Source organism: Schistocerca cancellata, chromosome 12 (assembly GCF_023864275.1).
Source record: "Schistocerca cancellata isolate TAMUIC-IGC-003103 chromosome 12, iqSchCanc2.1, whole genome shotgun sequence".
Lineage (NCBI taxonomy): Eukaryota > Metazoa > Arthropoda > Insecta > Orthoptera > Acrididae > Schistocerca > Schistocerca cancellata.
This window is the reverse complement of record NC_064637.1, coordinates 160,728,295-160,753,194: the sequence shown is the minus strand read 5'-3', so window position 1 is coordinate 160,753,194 and position 24,900 is coordinate 160,728,295. Positions and strand designations below refer to the sequence as shown.

At 44.4% G+C, this 24,900-nt stretch overlaps 1 protein-coding gene across 1 annotated transcript in view; it reads right to left on the bottom strand.

The window, feature by feature from the left end:
- Positions 1–288: 288 nt before the first annotated feature.
- The window catches only part of LOC126109788 (synaptic vesicle glycoprotein 2A-like), a 74,721-nt gene continuing 50,109 nt past the window's right edge, over positions 289–24,900 (bottom strand). Inside the window, exons 6-11 of the mRNA XM_049914846.1 lie at positions 23,353–23,522; positions 14,589–14,753; positions 11,375–11,625; positions 5,619–5,778; positions 2,352–2,479; positions 289–454 (exon numbers count right to left, since the gene is read on the bottom strand). Coding sequence (XP_049770803.1) covers positions 393–454; positions 2,352–2,479; positions 5,619–5,778; positions 11,375–11,625; positions 14,589–14,753; positions 23,353–23,522 — 936 coding nt within the window. The 3' untranslated portion in view covers positions 289–392. The remainder of the gene's footprint in view (positions 455–2,351; positions 2,480–5,618; positions 5,779–11,374; positions 11,626–14,588; positions 14,754–23,352; positions 23,523–24,900) is intronic.

Genomic DNA, 24,900 nt, shown 5'->3' with positions numbered 1-24,900 from the left:
AGTGAAGACTTCTCAGCCAGGGGAAGACAGGTTATCCCTCATTGCAAAAAATGTGTTCCATTGAGGGCTGAACACCCAGAGAAGTACTGAAACCATTACCATATTACATGATTCCAACTTGTACCTTTTCGAGGTGACAATTAAGACTGTGTATACCCGATGGCCAGATAAATATACAGTTGTTTTTTCTGTTGTATAGTCCGTCGGTGTAAGGATATGAAAGCTTCTCTAGTGGCACATAAAAAATGAGACGAACACTTTCGTTGGAATGTTTTATTCCACAGCTACAGCAGTTAAGTTTTGGATATGGCGAAAAGGCGCACTTAACAAAGACTTCGGATACAGATAAGGTGTTCTTAATCGTATTGTTCCAGATGGAGGTCCAGCGGTCATCATTGGCGAAGTTTCTTCATCTTTTCTTCAGACGGCAGCAGCAGCGACAAGAACCCACACACTGCGAAAGAAAATGAAAAGGTCTCGGATTAGTGTCTGGAAATGTCCAGCAAAAATATACTTCGCGCTAAGAGTGGTGCGGTGAGATAGTTAATATGCTGCTATTGGATAACCGATTCAGCCGCTTTATTGATTGTATTTAGTTGACATATTGGATTTCTAAATTTTACAGTTTCAACTTCAGACATGCCAGTGGCAGTCCAACTCAACGTCAACAACAAAGTACCCTAATCTCCCATAGCAATAATCCAAGCACATAACTATAGACCAAGCTGCGAGCCTTGAATTACACCGAACAGTCAAAGAAACTGGTAGACGTGCTTAATATCGTGTAGGGCTCCAGGCAAACACATAGAAGTGCAGCAGCATGACGTGGCATGAACTCGACTAATGCCTGAAGTAGTGCAGATCCTGCAGATCTGTCCATAAATCCGTAAGAGTATGAGGGGGTGAAGATCTGAACAGCACGTTGCAAGGCATCCCAGATATGCTCAATAATGTTCACGTCTGGGGAGTTCGGTGACCAGCGGAAGTTTTTAAACCCAGGAGAGTGTTCCTGGAGCCACTCTGTAGTAATTCTGGATGTGCGGGGTGTCGTATTGTCCTGCTGGAATTGGCCAAGTCCGTCGGAATGCACAATGGATATGAATTGATGCAGGTGATCAGACAAGAGATATGTAACTAGTCAGAGTCGTATCTAGATGTTTCAGGGGTTCCATACCACTCCGAATGCACACGGCCCAGACCATTACAGAGCCTCCACTAGCTTGAACAGTCCCCTGCTGGCATGTAGGGTCCATGGATTCATGAGATTGCCCCCATATGCGTGCACGTCCATCCGCTAGATACAATTTGAAATGAGACTCGTCTACCAGGCAACATTTTTCCAGTCATCAACAGTCCAATGTTGGTGTTAATGGGCCCAGGCCAGGCATAAAGCTTTGTGTTGTGCAGTCATCAAGGGTACACGAGTGGCCCTTCGTGTCCGAAAGCCCATACCGATGATGTTTCACTGAATGTTTCGCACGCTGACACTTGTTGACGGCCCAGCACTGGAATCTGCAGCAATTTGGGGAAGGGTTGCACTTCAGTCACATTGAACGATTCTCTTCAGTCGTTCTTGCAGGATCTTTTTTCACCTGCAGCGATGTCGGAGATTTGATGTTATACCGGATTCCTGGTGTTCACGTACACTCGTGAAATGGTCGTACGGGAAAATCCCCAACTCATCGCTACATCGGAGATTCTGTGCCCCATCACTGGTGCGCTATAACACTACGTTCAGACTCACTTAAATCTTGATGACATGCTATTGTAGCAGCAGTAACCGATCTAACAACTGCACCAGTCACTTGTTGTCTTATATAGGCGTTGCCGACCGTAGCGCCGTATTCTACCCGTTTACATATTTCTGTATTTGAATAGACATGCCTGGACCAGTTTCTTTGGCGCTTCAGTGTAAATGAAACTGTATTGTTCAGGCGACATGTTTTCACATGTATCACCTGAGTATAAATGACTTTCACCAGTGCACTGCTATTTTATACGTCTTGTACGCGATACCGCCACCGTCTCTCTATGTGGACATCGCTATCTCGGGACTCTTTGTCACCCCAGTGTAATGTATACTGTTGACTTACAATGACTACTGGTAAGTTATAAACTGGTGCTGACTGAGAAGTATGTAGTGTATTACACTGGGTGTTCAGTTAGTGCAAACAATGTTTTATGACAATATTGGCGACAATATCCAGGCGTCCCTAACCCCTCTCCCTAGTCCATGCAATTTCAGTTTCAACCAGTGTGCTCCGTGGTCAGTAGCGCTTCGTCCAGGATTCACACAGACTGGCTGTTAAAGCGCCGTTGCAGCTGCCCAGGCGGGGTTTAGTTTTACTCACACACAACGTATCCTCCCAGGATGGAGACGGCGACGACGCAGCTGGAGTCTATGAGGGCGCCCAGCATGAGGGACGTGACGAAGGTGCCCAGGCGGCCGAAACACAGCGACAGGCACACCGCCATGGCTCTGCGGAAAGGCCAGGAAGTCAAGTCAGTGTAGGTCCCGCTGAAGAACTACGAGTACTGTGCGCCTACTCCTATTTCAAAGACTTATTAAAACTAAACTACACTACTGGCCATTAAAATTAATACACCAAGAAGAAATGCAGATGATAAACGCGTATTCATTGGACAAATATATTATGTTAGAACTGACATGTGATTACATAATCGCCTCTGGCCGTAATAACGGCCTTGATACGCCTGGGCATTGAGTCAAACAGAGTTTGGATGGCGTGTACAGGTACAGCTGCCCATGCAGCTTCAACACCATACCACGGTTCACCAAGAGTAGTGACTGTCGTATTGTGACGAGCCAGTTGCTCGTCCACCATCGACCAGACGTCTTCAATTAGTGACAAATCTGGAGAATGTGCTGGCTAGGGCAGCAGTCGAACATTTTATGTATCCAGAAAGGCCCGTACAGGACCTGCAACATGCGTTCGTGCATTGTGCTGCTAAAATGTAGGGTTTCGCAGGGATCGAATGAAGGATAGCACCACGGGGTCTCGCGATTAAGGCGCTCAGTCCGGAACCGCGCGACTGTTACGGTCACAGGTTCGAATCCTGCCTCGGGCATGGATGTGTGTGATGTCCTTAGGTTAGTTAGGTTTCAGTAGTTGTAAGTTCTAGGGGACTGATGACCACAGATGTTAAGTCCCATAGTGCTCAGAGCCATTTGAACCATTTTTTAGCACCACGGGTCGTAACACATCTGAAATGTAACGTCCACTGTTCAAAGTGCCGTCAATGCGAACAAGAGGTGACCGAGACGTGTAACCAATGGCACCCCATACCATCACGCCGGGTGATACGCCAGTATGGCGATGACGAATACACGCTTCCAATATGCATTCACCACGATGTCGCCAAACACGGATGATGCTGTAAACAGAATCTGGAAAACATGACTTTTGTCATTCATGCACCCAAGTTCGTCGTCGAGTACACCATCGCAAGCGCTCCTGTCTGTGATGCAGCATCAAGGGTAACGGCAGTCATGGTCTCCGATCTGATAGTCCATGCTGCTGCAAACGTCGTCGAACTGTTCGTGCAGACGGTTGTCTTGCAAATGTCCCCATCTGTTGACTCAGGGATCGAGACGTGGCTGCACGATCCGTTACGGCCGTGCGGCTAAGATGCCCGTCATCTTGACTGCTAGTGATACGAGGCCGTTGGGAACCAGCACGGAGTTCCGTATTACCCTCCTGAACCCACCGATTCGATATTCTGCTAACAGTCATTGGATATCGACCAAGGCGAGCAGCAATGTCGCGATACGATAAACCGCAATCGCGATAGGCTACAATCCGACCTTTATTAAAGTCGGAAACGTGATGGTACGCATTTCTCCTCCGTACACGAGGCATCACAACAACGTTTCAAAAGGTAACGCCGGTCAACTGCTGTTTGTGTATGAGAAATCGGTTGGAAACTTTCCTCATGTCTCACGTCGTAGGTGTCGCCACCGGCGCCAACCTTGTGTGAATGCTCTGAAAAGCTAATCATTTGCATATCACAGCATCTTCTTCCTGTCAGTTAAATTTTGCGTCTGTAGCACGTCATCTTCGTGGTGGAGCAGTTTTAATGGCCAGTAGTGGAGATAGAGGACACAGTCAGGTAAGGCGATCAAATAAGTAGGCGTAACGTTGCAAAGCGATGTGAGATGGAACAAGCACGTAGGGACGGCAGGAGGGAAGACGACTGATCGACTTCGGTTTAGTGGAAAAGTTGTAGAAAGTTCTTTGTGGGACACCTGCATGGAAAACCAGAGTGACCTATTCTTGAGTACTGTCGAGTCTTCGGGATCCCCACCAGATCGGATTAAAGAGAGATATAGAAACAATTCAGAGGGGGACTGCTAGATCCATTAGCGGTAAGTTCGACCAACATGTTAGTATTCCAGAAACGCTCCGTGAACTCAAGTGGGAATCATTGGAGGGAAGTTCACTTTCTTATCGAGAAATAATATAAAGGAAATTTAGACTAGCGGCATTTGCGGCTGACTGCAGAACGACTGTACTAGCATCAACGTAAATTACTCTTAAGGACCACAAACATAAAATATGAGAAATTAGGGCTTGTAAGGAGGCAGGGGTAGGAAACTGCCCCCAAAAGGCGGAAAAACCAGCAGTGGTCAGTGTTATGAGGATGCAGAAGGTAATGGAAACCAGAGCATTTAAGATATATTGTGAGTATCCACAGGACATGCGGCCGGTAATCGAAAAGAATGGGCCGCGCGGGATTAGCCGAGCGGTCTCAGGCGCTGCAGTCATGGACCGTGCGACTGGTCCCGGCAGAGGTTCGAGTCCTCCCTCGGGCATGGGTGTGTGTGTTTGTCTTTAGGATAATTTAGATTAAGTAGTGTGTAAGCTTAGGGACTGATGATCTTAGCAGTTAAGTCCCATAAGATTTCACACACATCTGAGCATTTTTTGAAAAGAATGTCATGATGATCTCTTTATTGGCAAAAGATTCCAGGCAAGCCCCCATTTGGATCTTCGTCAGGGGACTGCCAAAGGGGAGGTGACCATGAAGAAAACATTGAATCAACAACGAAAGGCTAACGTTCTACGAGTCAGAATTTTGAACGGAGTAGGGAAACTAGAGAGTCTGAAGTTTGAACGCAGCAGGAAAGCTAGAGAATCTGAAAAGGGAAATGCGAAGGCTCAATCTAGATATAGTAGGGGTCAGTCAAGTGAAATGGAAAGGAGTTGTGGTCAGACGAGTATAGGGTAATATCTCAGCAGCTGAAAATGGTATAATGGGAGTACGATTCGTTACGAATAGGGCGGTAGGACAGAGAGTGAGTTACTGTGAGCAGTTCAGTGATTGGACAGTTCTCATCAGAATCGACAGCAACACACTAGGTAGTCAGAAAGTGGCTAGCACTGCAATTTTGTTGGTCATGCAAAGGCCGCTTCACATCCATGTGTTCGATGAAACTGTGCGTGATTCCACTAATTTTTCCAGGTCATGTTGTTTGTGCTGACGTATTACACAACAAAAAATGTTAACGCAAATTTGCCTTCAATAAATATGCACCGTTCCTTCTACGTCAGAATGGAAGGAAGGTGAACAGCGCACGGACACGTGGAGCGTCTCACCTGAGGTACGTGGGGACAGCATCGACGACGACGATATTGACGACGGACACGCACGCTCCGGAGAGCACCACGTACGCCATTGGCAGCATCAGGATCTGCAGCTCCGTCTGGGCCCAAAGCACGGCAACGCCGCACAGCCCCGATGCTATCAGGCTGACGGCTGCAACACCAAAGTTCGTCTGTGTACACGGACGTGTGGGAGTACGCCCTGCGCGTGTTTGTTTTCCAGAATAGCTGCTGTGGAACATGCGGAGCAATCTCAGCTGCTAATGGGGCACCTATGACTTTACCATAACATGTGACTCACTACAGGGTGTCTCACAGGAAGCAGCAAGTTTTCAATCGGCCAACCCCACGATACGCAGTTGGGCTCGAGTTTTTATGTTTTATTTAACATTTTAGGAAGATAGTCTCATCTGATGAAGGTTTCATAGACTGTAATCGGTCACAAAATAAGAAAAAAATTTCGATCAATGACTTTGTTGAATCTTACAAATGGTACATATTTTCAGTCACTTTATGGCTTGTAGTTATTTTTACCAAAAGACGTAGAATTAAAACTACTTTTATTTGGTGTGATGGACCTATGCCCTCCTGTGGCACAGAAGGACTACGACTTCAGTCCAACCTTATTACAATTGTTCGGTGGAAATCAGTAATGGGCTAAATGCAAAAAATGTTTTTTTAGTTAGACCCGAAAATCAAAGATAAGTGCCGTTGCCAACATGAAAAGCTGGCTGAGCGCCAGTAGAGCATATAAGACCCGAAAGATGGTATGAGTGGTATGTGCCGCCCTCTGGAGAAGCTCAAGAGGGACCAGTGCGACCTCTGTCTGCCACGATACAGTGCAGCCACACTCCACTGTGCGCAGTGACACGAGAAGAGGAAGAGACAAGGGAGAATGAATTCATGATGAAAGCAAGTTTCTTAGAAGTGAAGAGAAACTTGACGTGAACAAGCGGCAGTGAAATTGCTTCGTGCCTTCTTAAAGCACTCAGCAGACCCTAGCGTTGCAGGAAACGAAAGTTGGGTCTGAGACAGATCTGATGAGATAAATCATAAATTGTTGATCTCTTGCCATTCGTTTGTGTCATTTGACAGAGGTTTTGGCCAGACTGAAAGATGTAAGAAGCAGGAACAGTGTAAGTAGGGGAGACCGGGGACAAAAGCAACATTTTGCATATTGCATTTTTTTCATTCTCTCCCTATAAACTTTTGAAGCAAAAGGAACTAATGTGTATGTTCTCTGAAGCTCTCCTAAAGCAAATGAATTTAGTTTCCCCAAAATTACATATATTTGGTATTTGTAAAACTAATTTTAAGGCATCAGTGTACCTGTTACTTTTGTCCTCGTTACTGGGGACAATAGTAACACAGGTAGGTTACGAAAGTTACATAATAAGTTAAGCCACATTTTACTACCTAAAGGACTCATACAGTAACGTAAAGTACATTACCATTACAAAACATTAATTAATTCGCTTCCAATTATTATATTAACTGAAATAGCAATTAATAGCACCGAACGAATTCAGGATTTATGAGTCAATGTTCAGTGAGTCAATAAAAGAGAAAAGTAATGCATTTCTTAGTCCAGATTCACAATTGTGACACACGTAAATATCTCCCCCCCCCTCCCCCCCTTTGGTACAAGCAACATGAAACCAACCATTAAATTCCCAACACTGAATCCACCTCTCTTTGGAACGACTGTGGCAGAAAGGATCGACACATACAAGGCAGTAGCTGATGATTCTTCAGCTTTTTTCTGCTTTTGCACTCTTAGCCCGCTGCTTTTTAAATTTAGCTTCTTTTCCACTTTTTTCTCCTGCGGACGGGCCTTTAGCTCTTCTTCTATAGCCAGTTTCTCTGGAGTGTCGGTCACAATTGTAGACTTTCTCCTTTTTCTTATTTCTTGCCTTGGACCTACTATTGGTTACGGACGAACACTTTCGGGCGAAAAGGCTGCGCGAACTGAAGAATATGATCGTAAACCACTAGGTCCTGCATCACAGGCTGTGACATTTGAAAGTGTTTTCTCGAAAATTACTACTGGATCAGGATTAGATGTCCTCCCAGCTTCAGGTGGGTCACTAGAAATCGCTAATGATTCTGCTAAGGACATAGTTTGCTTTCCATAATTGGAAGCTTGTGCTGGGCGATCAGTGACAGAAGATGGTGCAAAGTCGATGTCACTGAACGCACTCCTATTAAATGGTACTATGCCTGTACAGTGAAATCCTGTTGCAATGTTTTTGGGAGTTACAGCAAGTGGAAGTGCTTCCCTTACCATTGAAGGGCTGTCATAAATTAACATGGTCTTTCCCGGATGATCCTTGATCCAGTTGTCAGCAAAAGCATTCACCATCTTTTTAAATGGACCATAAGCAGAACGGTCTAGAGGCTGCATCCTGTGTGTACAGTGCGGTGGGAATGACAGCATAACAATCCCCTTGCTTTTGCAATAGTTCAGGCTTCTGATGGACATATGAGATTCGTGATTGTCGAGAAGCAGTAAACATTTGTGCTCAGGAGTTGGTTTAGCAAATTTAACGAAGTGGTGCAAGAATAACAAAAATTCTTCCTCTTGTATACAGCCACTCGCATTTCCTGCTCCAGTGCAACCAATAGGACCGTCTCGAATAAAATGGTCTCGATACCTTAAGCGAGGGAATACAAAGAGAGGTGGTGTACTGTTTCCCTGAGCGTTGATGGCAATAGCAACAGTGACAAGAGTGCCTCTTTCAGCCGACGTCATAGCTCCTACCTGCTTTATTCCCCGTTTAGCAGCAATCCTGTTTGGTTTCTGAACAGTGGTGACACCTGCCTCGTCCATACTCCAGATGTCCATGGGCTCTAACCTATATCTCTCCATAACGCTGATCAGGTTGTTGAAAAAGGCATTCACATTTGTTGGATTAAAGCTCGTTGCTCGAGCAAGACTTGTGGGTTGAGGCGACCGAATAAACAACTGGGGATTCCTCTTCATGAATGCTGAAAACCAGTCTGGACCAGCAGTTTGATTGTCCACCCAAGTTGATGGAATTGGTATGTTGTTTGTCGTTGCCAGTTCGTGAGCTAACTTACGGATATCCTTAGGGCAAAGTCCGTAAAATATCTCCGACGCTTTAATCACATATTCAGTTACAATGTTTTCGTCTTCATCAGAGAACACTCGTTTTGCACTTCTATATCCAACACGAGGCACTGGTGTGCTGCTATCACTCATACGTTTCTCTTTCTTTTTAATGTACCGGTACCGATGCAATGTCACATGGCATACATTGTGTTTCTTTGCTGCTGCTCTAAACTTATAATTTGCAACATCATCTGCCGCGGTTTGATATACAGTAGTAGAAGTTAGTCCTCTTGAAGTAGTCCTAACCCGTGTTCGTGGCATAATTCCTTGCAACGAAATAACTAAGTAAATAACAAAATGGCTCTGAGCACTATGGGACTTAACATCTATGGTCATCAGTCCCCTAGAACTTAGAACTAACTAACCTAAGGACATCACACACATCCATGCCCGAGGCAGGATTCGAACCTGCGACCGTAGCAGTCGCGCGGCTCCGGACTGAGCGCCTAGAACCGCTAGACCACCGCGGCCGGCAGTAAATAACAAGTCTGTTCAGTAATAACGAGTTTGTTCAGCAAGACATTGCAACTTCTAACAGTATAATACATAATCTACCGTTCGCTAAAGGAAAAAAAAAACAGGGAACCTGCAGCTAATAATACTTTTTCAGTAACGGGGACGGAAGAAACTCTGTTACTTTCGTCCCCAGCAGTAATGTTTCTTTTGTCCCCAACCACGCTTTTCTGTTTAATTGATATTTTAGACACAATCTATACAAGCAATGAAAAAGTTGATAATGGTGGTATAAAACTGAAAGTTTCACACAGTTAAATTATTACAGTAGACTTACGTTTACAGCGTGATGCTACCGTTATTACAAAACTAAGGAAATTGAGAAAAGGTTTTACTGCGCCGCACTCAACAGAGACTCTCCAATACCGGCCAACAATTGGTAGGCAGTTTGGAAACATGAAGGGAATACATTGTTTGACTCACGTGATTTTCGGAGCTACATGCGAAGGTAGGGGAGGGATGTTACTTTCATACCCTGTTACTTTTGTCCCCGGTCTCCCCTACCTAATGAACTTGGAGAACGCGACACCTAACAGTCGATTTGCAGTTACTATTCTCCAGCCTGAGGACTTCTTCTGATTATGGAAAAGCTGCCGATACACGTAGTAAATCAACGATGGTAAATATTTCCATATGTAGTTAGGCCCAAGTTTAAAAACTGCACCTGGTGTCATCAATTCGAGAACAATGTTTAACGAGCTTGAAGACACACCTTTAAGGTTTTGCAGGAAGGAGTTACCACTGATATAATAAAGAACTTTGTTTTACCGTCACAAGAATGTAAAAACAACGTGGCAGCAGAAAAGGTAAGGTATCTTCAACAGATGCTTATGTATTTGAACGTAGCTTTATGCGCTATTGAATTAAAAGAAGAATTAAAAATAATTCAATCACAGGATAGTGTATCTGTAAAATGTTATTATTAAAAAACTGGTAAATACTTGCGCTTTGTTTCATTGGCAATTACCGGTAACTGCCGATAACCGCGTGCCATTAAGCAGGTTCTGCGTTTTTCAAAATAAAGTATTTATTTTCATAAAAGGAAGCGAATTTAAAAACTTTTTGCAATAGTCGTGTGACTCTTACTGAAGACAATAAGCAAAAAATCTTGTTCCGGTTTTTTCTTTAAAATATTTCTGTCAAAACAAACAAAGCAAATTGAATAACTCGGGACCAGGTTTTTGTCTCTTACACCCCATACCACCAAATGGCAGACACTCAGATCGGCAGCAGACATTGTGTGTCGATAGACTATCAACCAAAACACCGATTTAGTTTGTACTATGTGCTGTCGTCCGGTAGAACATGGGTAAATCGTAATGAAATGTAACACCAGAGATACGGAGTATAGGAAAACCGTATCTGTCTGCTCTAAATCTGAAAACCACTGGTAGGTGAGTAGGTAGAGCATCAGACCATTGTGCGAAAGGTCCCTTTATCGAAACCCACTGATGACGGTTTTTTATCAGTTTACACGTGAACTTGTTATATGGGAGAGCATTTTTCTGTCACATGAAAGGACGTTTCCGAGTATGTAGCGATGTTCTTTTGGCAGTCTGGTTTCGCTTCGCTAGTCGAAACTAGCAAACCTATAGTGTGCACTTGTAGACAGCACCACACCTGTGTATAGAAATGTACGCTATAGGTTTGCTAGTTTCGACTAGCGAAGCGAAAGCAGACTGCCAAAAGAACATCGCTACATACTCGGAAACGTCCTTTCATGTGACAGAAAAATGTTCTCCCATATAACAAGTTCACGTGTAAACTGATAAAAAGTCGTCATCAGTGGGTTTCGATAAAGGGACCTTTCGCACAATGGTCTGATGCTCTACCTACTCACCTACCAGTGATTTTCAGATTCACCGCTCACAGATAAGCTTTTCCTATACTCCGTAGCTCTGGTGTTACAGTTCATTACAATTTAGACATGTTCTACTGGACGACAGCACAGAGCACGAACTAAATCGGTGTTTTGGTTGATACTCTATCGACATAGAACTTTCGGTACCAATCTGAGTGTCTGACATGTGGAGGTTTGGGTGTTAGCCCGTTATTCGTTTGCATTCTGCAGTTATTTGTTTGTGTGAGGTGTCGAGCTGCTCACCCAGCAGGAGCCTCTTGCTGACGACCTTGACGAGGGGGATGATGGCGACGTAGGCGATGGCGAAGCCTGCGCCGTTGATCATCGAGTTCTGGAAGCTGACCTCGTTAACCGTCGCCACGCACACCTCGGGCCCAGCGGTAGAGCTGTCCAGTGCGGTCGCTGTCCAGTTGGCACCACTGTCGGCGAAGCCGTCCACGGTGGTCCAGTTGGCGAAGGCAGATACTTCGGTGGCAGTGTATTCGTCTGTTATGCTGTAACATGTTGATTGTTTCTGTATGTCCGTCTTTTCAGAGATGGTTGCGTGCTTCGGCTGTTCAGTACTGACTGTCAAAACAAACACCTTTCATCAAATAAAACAACAAGTTTACGTTTATCAGTCACTGTTTTTTTATCTCCACAACGCGTTTGAAAGGTTTAAACTTCTATCATCAGGTGGATTTACATTTGTTGGTATGACGTGTGTGTGCGTGTGTGTGTGTGTCGTGTTACGATTTTTTGGAGTAACTATCTAGTGGAGAAACAAAACAGTATGGTTATGGGTTTGTTTTGACAAAAGACTAAACGTATATCTAATGGTAAAAGTAAAATAACTAAAACAGAGTACCTCCAGTGGTCACAGGTTCCTTTCACAGTCGTAACCCATCACATGTATACTATCATATTTTGTGAATAATTTGCCAAAAAGCTTTGAGCGGGAGCATTATCGTCATGCAGTTTTCACGAGTAATTTTGCCACAATCCCGGTCGTTTTCTTTGGATTCCTCCACGCAAACAGCGCATAGCTTCCGGGTAGTATTCCTTACTGCCCATACGACCATAAGGCAACACCTCATGATGCACTGTCTCACTGTAATCTAAGAAAACAGTGAGAAGAACCTTTACGTGTGATTCGACTTGCTGATTTTTTTTCCGTCTTGGCTCTTCAGGCAGTTTCCTTTGGCATGACTGGGCCTTGGTTTCGTCGACATACCCATATGCCCTTGTTTCACAACCTGTTATAACCTTCTTTAGATGTTCCCGATCGTCGACTTCATTCAGCAATTTCTGAGCCATGTCTAGGCGAAGTCATTTTTGGTCGAAATTTAACAATTCCTTTACAAATTTTGCTGGTTCAAAATATATATATATATATATATATATATATATATATATATATATATATATATATATATATATAAAAGGTTGGCGAGAGCCATCAGCAACCCCTCTGATGGTGATTCAGTGATTTTCCAGAATAATTTTCTTTACGCCTTCCACACTGTCGTCAGTTACTGATGTGTTAACGCATCCAGCGCTGTTGTCGTCTGCGGCGACTTCTCGACCCTCTGTGAAAAGTTTGTGCTACTCGTAAACTATTGTCCTACTCACAGCGGATTCACTAAAAGCCACTGTCAACAATTCGATTGCGGTGCTGCACTTTATTCCATTTTTCAAGCAAAATTTAATGAAAATTCTTTGATCCATCTTTTCGAAAGCAAAAGTTCGCTGAGCACTCGAAAACGCATATAACCTTTTCGACTGTCAACAATAAACTAAACATTCAAAACAGCTGAGTATGCAACCATACATCACGAACATCTGTACTAACAAGATAAAAACAGTTTCGAAAATCGGATGTACAAATCCCATGAAATTAAAAAAATCCCATTAGTTTTTTGATCACACCTCGTACGGGATGTTTCAGGACGAACAGAAAATATTTTAGATTATGTCAGTTTTGACTATTTCAAGTAAAACGTCTCATATAATGTGTATCCATTTGTTATTGGTTACAGAGATAGAGCTGGTTCTCATTTACATCTTACTCTGAAAATCACACTTAAGTGCCTGGCAGTGGGTTCATCGAACCACCTTCACTATAATTCTCTATTATTGCAATCTTGAGCAGCGCACGGAAAGAAACGAACGCCTATATCTTTCTGTGCATGCTCTGATTTCCATTATTTTATTATGATGATCGCTTCTCCCTACGGATGTCAGCGTCAACAAAATATTTTCGCATTCGGATTAGAAAGATGGTGATTGAAATTTCGTGAGGAGATCCCGCCGCAACGAAAAGCGCCATTGCTTTAATTATGCCCACCCCAAATCCTGTATCATGTCAGTGCCGAAGCAGCGGCTCTGAAGCGTGGAGAGCGGAATGTGGCGGGGGGAGCGGTGTGCTGCCCCACCCCCCTCCATACTGCACCCACTGACGTCACTGACGAAGGATGACAGCTGCCGGTCGATGACTGGTCCGTCAGGACCAAGAGCTAGATGGCTGATTGCTTTCCATCTTTTGGAATCTTGGTTGGAGTCTTTCTTTCTGTTTTCTTTTTTTTTTTTCGTCATTCTTCTGACTTACCTGATGTGGCCCCCACAGTGTGTCAGAGTAGCGTTTAGACCCACCAAACCCGATAATTTTTTCTACATGTTCCGGTGTATATCTTTCTCTGTAATATCATCGAAGTTGCTGGCTGACGTCTTAAGACATTCTCTTCCTTCTCCTTGTCGGCTTTCTCAACAAGTTCCTCTCCTAGCAGATTCCGCAGAACCACCTCATATCCTAGTTTATCAGTCAAACAACCTTCTGTAGCAATACGTCTCAAACGCTTCGAATGTGTCTTCTTCTGATTCTCTCAAAGTCCCCTAATCACTCCCATACAACGCTGTTCTCCAGACATACGTTCTCAGAAATCTCTACCTTAAATTAAGTCTTACGTTTATTACTGGCAGGTATCTCATTGTGAGGGAATTTCTCTTTGCTTGACTTAGTCTGCTTGTGAAATTCTCCTTACTTTGTACATCACGTTTTATTTTGCTTGCAAACTGGCGCAGTTCACTTACATTGTCTACAATGCTGCTCTGTATTTTGACGTTCCCTTTATTGGTAAATTTATTTCTGCTACTCTTCGCTACTTAGGTCTTTCAGGTGGTATTGTGTGCTTATCCCAATCAATAACTCTCGTATTTGAATAGGACAGCTCAAACAACTTCCAGACTGTACGCTATTTATTCATGTGGCAACATTTTCGAAATGAATATTTGTATATCTTTGATGGTAAATATTTCAGCACTCGCTGTTGCGTTGGGGCTGTGAGAAAAACACAGAAACTACGGTTTTAAGGAGGTCGACGACTCCACCACTGCTGAGCTGCTACCTTCTGAGAGGAAGAGGAATCACGATTCCCAATTGTTGTACTACACTGTGCGTACTTTCCCCCGGAGAACTTACTTGGAGTAGTTGGCTCGGAAGCGTTCCACGGCGACTGGTGGCGACATCTGGCCTGCCAGGATGGCGATGACGTCACAAACGGCAGCAGGGTGCTCTGGGTAGGCGCCGTTGTACTGGCCCACTCGGTTCAGCAGCTCCGGCAGCCACATGTAGAACCCATTGGAGCTGCAAAGCCGTCACACCGAGCATGTAAAAACCGCCAGACTGTAAAATAAACTGCGAGAAAAAAATTAGTGTATCTGGAAACACGACATCGATTTTGATCCAATGGTGGCATATGCCACCTGGCGGATAGTACATGTATTGATAATTGTTTCAACGTCATCCGCCAACAGATAGCGCAGTGGAACAACTACCAGAGTACTATCTGTGTCCACCCTTTAATAAGTAATGCTCACATCCAGAAGGCTCAGCATGATGCAAAGGTATGAAGAAAGCAGGATGCACTCGTGTTTGCTACAGCCAACTGAGCAACTTTGAAAAGGCTCATACTCTGGTCTTCCAATTGGTGGGATGATCCTTTCAGAGAACTGACACACATGTTGGATGTGCTGCATCAGTTGTGCAACAATGTTGCTATCAGGGTCATGTGAACATTCTCACACATGCAGACAAGTTTCTGGATGTCCATACAGCACAAACGATTGTCAGGATAGTTGCATCATAAAGGCAGCAGTGGCTGATCGCACAGCTACCACTGCACAGATAAGAGGACTTGTGAGCCGAGACCTTCAACACAAACTGGTGCAAATCAGTTATTAGCAGTGGGACTACAGGCATGCTCACCTCTAGCCCATCTTCCACTCACACCACAGCATCAACATGCACAGCTTGATTTGTGCCATCAGAGCATCACTTAAGAAATGGAATAACGCACTGTCGTCTTCAGTGATGAAAGGAAATTCTGCCTGCACGTTAGCGAATGTCATCTGTGTGTATGATGGAGACCTGATGAGCGCTCTCTTGTAGAGCACATTTGTCCAAGATTCACTGGGGGATGTTAATCAGCACTCAGTATGTGTAGGATGTTGTTAGACCCATTCTTCTGCCATTATTGAGATAGGAATGTGATATGTTGTTCCACCAGGACAACGCTCACCCAAACACAGCCTTTGAAACTCAATGTGCTCTGCAAGATGTGCAGCAACTTCCCTGGCCAGCATAATCCCTGGTCGCCAATTGAGCACATGTTTGATATGATGGGATGTGAAGAGACTTGAGAACAACAACTCTTAGAGAACCACATGAACAGGTCAAGCAGGCGTGGCATAGCATATCCCAGGACAGTATTCGCCATCTGTGTAATTGACTGCATGCTAGAGTCAGCGCCTGCATTGCCACCCATGTAGACTACACCACATATTATAGACGACTTTGCAGGGGTCGATATCTGCCATGCGGAGTGGCCGTGTGGTTTGAGGCATCATGTCATGGACCGCACGGCCCCTCCCGCTGGAGGTTCGAGTCCTTCCTCAGACATGGATGTGTGTGTTGTTCTTAGCATAAGTTAGTTTAAGTAGTGTGTAAGTCTAGGGACCGATGACCTAATCAGTTTGGTCCCTTAGGAATTCACACACATTTGAACATTTTGTTGATATCTGGTACTGCTTGTGCTGTTGATCTGTAAATGTAGTCACTTCATGTACTCCATGTGCACTGTTGCAACAGTAAATCTTGAGTGAATCGGAAATCTCTAATATGGTGTACTATTTTCTTCTGGCAGTGGACTATGTTATGGCATTATAATATGTATAAATGTGTCACAAGAACAAAACATGAACATTTTGTGGCCAGATGACCGTTAACTTTGGAATGCTGTAGATGGTGTGGGACTGATGACAGACAGTGAAGTCATCCCCTCTTCCATTGATACAAGACATCACAATGGAGTGATGGGCTCGATAAATCCTCTTCCCAGCTGTTAAATATGAAATGCTGAGTAGTGATGTAGATGCAAGTGTAACTGTCGGCTGTATCGAATCAGCACGGTAAGACTGGTGGATGTGTAGACATGACAGAATGGCAGAAAGCAGCTGTCATCTGTCATGATAGAGGTGGCCAGAAGCACCCCATTGATGATGATGTCTGATTTGCTGGTGTATCAACACAGGCCGTCCAACGCATCTACAACGTATGGTGCTACACTCACAGGCATGCAACACGGCCTAAGAACAATGGTCGTAAAAAGATGCTGACTGACAGGTGTAGGAGGCGAGTGTTCTGCCTTGTCAATGAGAGTCGCTTTCCAGCCCCAAAGGAACTGCTGCCATCAGTGAGTGCGTATGCATGTCGATGAGTTTCTAAACTAAGAGTGGGAAGGGAACTCCTGTTGTCAATTTGAAAGATGAGAATGCGTATGAAGAGACAGAAAAAATGGTAACACGGAGTCATAAGGAATGACGACATAAATGTCCCACTCCATGTTCACACTCACCCGCATCAGTGAGCTCAAGCCAAGGTACGAAAAACACGTAACACCTCTGTTTTGAACCATGCCCTCCAACAACTGCGGAGGGCGTGGTTCAAAACGGAAGTGTTTACATGTTTTTCGTACCTTGGCTTGAGCCCACTGACGCGGTTCAAGCCAAGGTTTTTTTTTTGGCTTGAGCCACAACAGTGGGCTCAAGCCAAGGTACGAAAAACACGTAAACACCTGCGTTTTGAACCATGCCCTCCAACCACTGCGGATTAACCGCCTTATTGGGTCATCAGTGTACTCGATGCCTTCTATCATGCGAAAAAAAGGGGCAAAATCGGTATTAGTTGAACGATTGAACGACACAGCACACCTCTAGCCGGCCACAAATTTTTTGTTTATTGATCAATTCAAAATGAGCAGCTTTATTTGCTTTTGTAAGCTATGGCCTTTTGCGAGGCACCCAGCATAAAATGTCCATTACTTGCATCTCCCTTTCGGTACCCGCTCTGAAACTGGTTGAAATGAACCTGTGTTCACTTAGAGCAGCAATTCCTGTTCGATGTGAAACTGGTTGTGGTTGACAATGTGCGAGACTGGACTCTTGTCCCGGTCAGTTAGATTCTCTTACTGCCACTGTCCTTACACTGTGAATACCACATCAGCCTGCGACCGAACCGCTGAATCTTTCCATCAGTAAATGGGGTATGTTCTCCACTGACTCGGTTGTTTTAACCCCCTCCACTGACGGAATGACCCACTTCCCAATTCCGTATGTATAAAACCAATACGGACTTGTAGCTGTCACGCTTTTGCGCTTACTGCTACGTATTTTAACTGTAAATAGCTCAGTCCCAATGGTAAGAGGCAGTAGTAAATTCACGTAGTTAATATTTGAATCCAGCACAGCTGCCACAAGCTCAGCTCACTTTTACTCCACTCCTACCCTCGCCATTGCACCACATTAACTAGGTGCTACGTGGACCTTGCTAAATTCACTTGCGTATACATTTTTGACCGTTACTCGCCAGTATTTACCTAATGATTAGTACACTCCTAACCGGACTATTTCCCTAAGAGCTGTGATGATTGAACGGGTTCGATCCACGGCCTACAGTGCCCTACAGTTCACACGGTAACACTGCCTACCTGACCCACTTAACTTGGTAGTGAGCTTATGTATCCAATCACCACTGCTAGCAGCAGTGGATAATCCTATCAGCACGACGAGAGCAGCAGACTTACCGTCGAATCCTCCTGAAAATACTTATAACTACAGTCGCCAGCTCTGAAGGAGCAAAAGAATAAATCAATTTTTGGGCTCGTTTCAAATTGAAATGGCTTGAGTTGAATTTAAACTTAATTCTGAATATTACTATTTCTGATCATTCTAGATGATTCTACAAAGCAAATACTCTCTCAATTTCTGTGAGTTGGCTTGATAATTACTACCAAGACAGGTTATGCAACTTCGGTTAACAAAATTCTATCCTTCAACTTATTTAATGATATTGGATATTACTCTTTGGACCATTGATACAGAATTAGTTAAGTGACTTTACTTGAAAGGTTGCTCAGAAAAATTTAAGTAACTGTAAATAGGCGACTCATTCTGGTGTGACCATTGCTCTTTTCAACATTCTTATACGCTAAAGTATTCTACAACCAAAAGAATTGTAAATGAAAGAGGCGATGGTGGCCTCAGTCTGATTTCACTATACTATGTTTGAGGTTACTACACTTTACAATGAACAACATGCGTCGTAATTTTACTCATTACTATATTCTGTCCTCTGCACTTGCATAAAAGAAAACTGGTATTCTCCTTTTACATGTATACAAAGTTCGACTTAACAATTGCAAGCAGTCTTGCCTTGGGTAGACGTGTCGGTGCTGGTGGTGAGATGCATGTGGCTAACGCGGCTCTTCATGCCTCATGCCCTTAATGGCGGCTGGAACTATGAGCTGTAGCGCTCGTATAAGCTACTGCATGTCCGCCATAAAATCTGGGCACAGGAACTCTTACAATCAGCCCTAGTGGCATAAAGGCGGCTTCAACAACCATTTGTCGCGTTTTACTCCAAAAACGGCGACGATATTCGCCTCTTCGCTGTTGCACAATCACTTTTGCGTGAGCACAGTTACGCACGTCCGATCACGTCAACACTCCCCAGGCCATTCCATTGTTCAGTCCCTGTGTCTCCAGCTACCCCTAGCTACGCTCGTATCACCAAGAGTGGGGGCGTTCCCCTACCACCTTTTTACCGAAATCATTTAGTATTTAAGAATATTTATATTTACTACCCTGGAGTCCATACCAGTCATAATAATTTACTACTAGCGCTTTACAACATTAAATTATACAGTAATAACTTATAATTACCAAGAAAAAGAATACATTTGACTCCGAGAGCTTAGTGCATTGTCTGACAGGCAGCGCTAATTCCCAGTTTCGCCAATAGAATGGCATCAGGGTGCACTCCCTGGCAGTCTCACACAAGCGCGCCCGTTTCCGACGTGCGGGCTCCAAATTACTGTCAGCCCACCATCATTTCAGTTCCGTTACAAGCCCTTGTACTCACATGGTATACTTTACAATGATACACTAACAAATTGGGCAGCTTCATACACGAAATGGTCACGGTGGCGTCCAGATACAGTAGCTCGTTTCTATCATTTCATCATCATCCGGCTGTGCTTGTTACACACAACCAGCTGACACACACACACACACACACACACACACACACACACACACGCTACGTCATTGCTGTGACTTACGTCACCAGTGGGGTATAACATGACTGCCTGGTATCAGTCCTCCACCATCTACAGCACTCGAAAGCGACCAGTTCGGTTTTTTAGATGAGCTTATTTTTTAGAACTTCGTTAGTAAATAGCATTTTCCAACATTACCCGAACACAGGATTAATGTTGCTGTTGTGTGTTTAGTCCAGTTGGTGTTCACTTGTACTGAAGTCAGTCTGGCGCCAAATTTGAATGTTGTCTAAGTTTTTACCAGCCTCTGTGTGTGTTTAGCTGTTTCTGTTGTATTTTTTTCTGTATAGTTCACTTAAAAAGTTAAATAACGTGCCATTGCATAATGTAATGTAGTTGGTTATAACACTCTGGGGGTCCCAAGTGGAGACACCTGTAATTGTCAGGAATGTATTGGGCCAGCTGCAGAGCGTTTTTCAGTGCTAATAAAACATGATTAGTAAGTTAACATTTATTTGTTCAGATTTACACCTTTGTGTCTTCTCGTTAGCCTCAGCTGATGTGTCACACCGGTGACACAGTGAAATCCCATTGACTCCTGTTCTCAACCTGGCTGGCTGGCCACCAAGTGACTCTAGCAATTCAGCCGAAGTCTCCTGCGCTGCTGTGTGGCAGTTTGTAGCTGAAGTCATAGCATGGAACTATGCCCCCACACCCTTAGAGCATCCTCGATCTCATTCTGGACCCATCAGGATGTACCAATCTGATGGAGATTGTGTAGTGAATTGATCCTGACCCCACCAGACAGGTAAGCCCTTGGCACCCTGAAGTGACTGCAGGTGTAATAAGGAACAGAGGCAGACCCCCTCACGCAGCTGTGATGACGATGTTGATGTGACAAGCACCACGAGATGTACCACTACTGGAAGACCGTCAGTCTCCCAATTAGCAATATGGTACATGGGAGCCAGTGCAAATATCATGAGTGGCACGTTGTGGTTACTTGGATGTTGTCACTTCAGGAATGGCAAACCGTTTGCCCACGAGAAGTGCTGGAACATCTAGCACATGGATGTCACTACACTATAATAATCACTGAATTTGGTATGAATGCCACCAAACCTCAAGATCAACTGAATTCAGAGCTAGAGGACAGCAGTATTCATGGAGACAGTGGGAGGTAATAACGTGAGGCTCTGTTTGTTATGACTGAATGTAGCCCACTTCTTTGCTAGTGCTGAATGAATGGTCCTCATTCTGCTGTGTTTGTTAACAATTTGTTACTGGCGATTATTGCACTGTCAAGTGTCTGAAATGTTCTGTTGCATCTGAGGTAGTGTTTGTTGCTTCACACAAAAAGAACTAACGGATCTCTCTCTCTCCCTCTCTGAATGTGTACCTTGTGCCTGGCGATTGGTGCTGATACAGCAATTTGAGCTCATGTACGTAACCAACTTACAGTGTTGATTGTTTCTTTCTGCTGTGTAGCTATATCACTAGCTTTGCCTGGTGTCATCTATGGCTCTGCTTGGGTAAACATTAGAAAAATTTTAATTTCTTCCATATTTCTACTCTGTGATGTAACAATATATTTACCTTCTGCTAATATCCTCTGTATGTGGAAGATTTCTTCTATTGATAGGTTATGAAGTTCATGGTATGTGCTGTGACTGGATTTTACCGTTTTTAAAACTCTTTCTATTTTAGCACAAACTTGCTGAAACATGTTTGGGGTTATTTGTTTGCAGAGCAGGCGGATCATATATCTAGTAATTTTATCTGCAAACGCGGCCACTGGAAGTGCAGCAAAGTCAAATTCCAATCCCATGAAGATGTGGAATGTTGTTGTTGTGGTCTTCAGTCCTGAGACTGGTTTGATGCAGCTCTCCATGCTACTCTATCATGTGCAAGCTTCTTCGTCTCCCAGTATCTACTGCAACCTACATCCTTCTGAATCTGCTTAGTTTATTCATCTCTTGGTCTCCCTCTACGATTTTTACCCTCCACGCTGCCCTCCAATACTAAACTGGTGATCCCTTGATGCCTCAGAGTATGTCCTACCAACCGATCCCTTCTTCTAGTCAAGTTGTGCCACAAATTTCTCTTCTCCCCAATTCTGTTCAATACCTCCCCGTTTGTTATGTGATCTACCCATCTAATCTTCAGCATTCTTCAGTAGCACCACATTTCGAAAGCTCCATTCCCTTTTTGTTAAACTATTTATCGTCCACGTTTGACTTCCATACATGGCTACACTCCATACAAATACTTTCAGAAAAGACTTCCTGACACTTAAATCTATACTCGATGTTAACAAATTTCTCTTCTTCAGAAATGGTTTCCTTGCCATTGCCAGTCTATATTTTATATCTTCTCTACTTCGACCATCATCAGTTATTATGCTCCCCAAATAGCAAAACTCATTTACTACTTTAAGCGTCTCATTTCCTAATCTGATTCCCTCAGCATCAGCCGATTTAATTCGACTACATTCCATTATCTTCGTTTTGCTTTTGTTGATGTTCATCTTATATCCTCCTTTCAAGACACTGTCCATTCTGTTCAGCTGATCTTCCAGATCCTTTGTTTTCTCTGACAGAATTACAATGTCATCGGCGAATCTCAAAGTTTTAATTTCTTCTCTATAGATTTTAATTCCTACTCCGAATTTGTCTTTTGTTTCCTTTACTGCTTGCTCAATATATAGATTGAATAACATCGGGGATAGGCTACAACCCTGTCTCACTCCCTTCCCAATCACTGCTTCCCTTTCATGCCCCCTCGACTCTTATAACTGCCATCTGGTTTCTGTACAAATTGTGAATAACCTTTCGCTCCCTGTATTGTACCCCTGCCACCTTCAGAATTTGAAAGAGAATATTCCAGTCAACATTGTCAAAAGCTACAAATGCTAGAAACGTAGGTTTGCCTTTCCTTAATCTATTTTTTAAGATAAGTTGTAAGGTTACGTGTTCCAACGTTCCTACGGAATCCAAACTGATCTTCCCCGAGGGCGGCTTCTACCAGTTTTTTCCATTCGTCTGTAAAGAATTCGTGTTAGTATTTTGCAGCCGTGGCTTATTAAACTGACTGTTCGGTAATTTTCACATCTGTCAACACCTGCTTTCTTTGGGATTGGAATTATTATATTCTTCTTGAAGTCTGCAGGTATTTCGCCCGTCTCGTACATCTTGCTCACCAGATGGTAGAGTTTTGTCAGGGCTGGCTCTCCCAAGGCTGTCAGTAGTTCTAATGGAATATTATCTACTCCCAGGGCCTTGTTTCGACTTAGGTCTTTCGGTGCTAGATATGGAATAAATACCAACAAAAAAGGAACAAATGGTTCAAATGGCTCTAAGCACTACGGGACTTAACTTCTGAGGTCATCAGTCCCCTAGAACCTAGAACTACTTTAACCTAACTAACCTAAGGACATCACACACATGGATGCCCGAGGCAGGATTCGAACCTGCGACCGTAGCGGTCGTGCGGTTCCAGACTGTAGCGCCTAGAACCGCTCGGCCACCCCGGCCGGCAAAAAAAAGGAACAGGAGGGGTGCTTATTTGTACGAAGGTCGGTGCCGTCTTGTGTGAAATGTTTTCTTCAACATACCGCAGCCCGGCGCTCACCTGGCGTACAGTCCGAACTGTATGAAGCAGGCGACGGCGGTGTAGAGCAGGTACGGCGGTCTGAACAGCGGCGCGGTCTGCCCCCACATGTGGCGCGCCACGGCCAGAGGGGACTTGGCGCTCACCCCGGACGGCGAGGACTGCAGGCCGTCCTCCTGCAGGGCCACCACCTGGACAGCGGCACGCAGGAGTCAGAGGGATGCGGGGCGTCCGAGTGGTCGACCGTCAGGGACACTCTCTGGAGCGAGCTGGAGTCAACTCCCAGACAACAGAAGCGTCATCTCTGCGAACCAACATCGACTCCACATGCTGCATGCAGTCTTGTGAAACGCAGGTCACTCTGTACGTCCAAGAACCCAAGGCGATAACGTGTCCTTTGATTAATGGGACGACTGGGATTGAGTTCCGCGCTGTGTGTCAGTGAACAAAATATGGTTCAAATGGCTCTGAGCGCTATGGGGCTTAATATATGAGGTCATCAGTCCCCTAGAACTTAGAACTACTTAAACCTAACTAACCTAAGGACATCACACACATCCATGCCCGAGGCAGGATTAGAACCTGCGACCGCAGCAGCCGTGTGGTTCCAGACTGAAGCGCCCAGAACCGCTCGGCCACCGCGGTCGGCTGCACAAAATATGGACTTACAGAATGGTAGCCGAAGTAAAAATAACTGTGGCAGCTGCTGAAAACCGTTGTTGCAGGTATGTGTAAGGGATCCGTGAACCCACGAACATTGATGCTAGTATTCGACGCTCAGGTCGATAGCAGACAGGAGTCGATTGTCAAGCGCTGCAGGAGGCAGTGAGACTAGTGTCGAGTTCGACTAGTATCGAGCGAGCGGTGGTGCTGGAGCGACAGGCAAGAATGGTGGTCGAGTGAGTTGTAAACGGTAAAATTCACCGGAGTATGGCGAGTGAGCACGTCCCCCTGACCGTCGTGGGGTTGACTCTCACTAATACCGATTCGCGAGTGATATGGAACAGAAAGTGACAAGTGCCGGATTACGTGTTTCGCGTCAACCGCGTCGGCCAGCAACAACCATGGATTGCAGTGAGGATTGTTGTGAATGTTAACTATCAGTATTGCGTGTGACGAAGTACTGAAAATCAGCAACCAATAAAAAGATATAACTGTAATTAGACGTGTAAGGCGAAGGTAGCAACTGCCTCAGAATTTGTGTGTTAGTAGGAAATATATATCAGTTTGTACATCACAACCTTTATGGTACTTAATAATAGACAATCATCCCACTATTCAGTCTCGGAACAGCCGCACTCGGTTGAAATACCCCCGAGACCACAGCAGAAAAACCGATAGTGTTTCATCCATTAAGCACACGGTCATATGATCATAATAATTAACTGTTTGGCGGCTTCGATAAATTACACAAAATCCAGTAAAGGAACTAAACGGGGGTGTTTCATATGGCACAAGGGAAATGAAAAACTGGCAAGCGGCAGGAATGTAGAAACGCATACAGTTACGTTGGGATGTATAATCGAAAAGCACCCTTGACGTATAATTCGTGGATACAACAAAAAATTA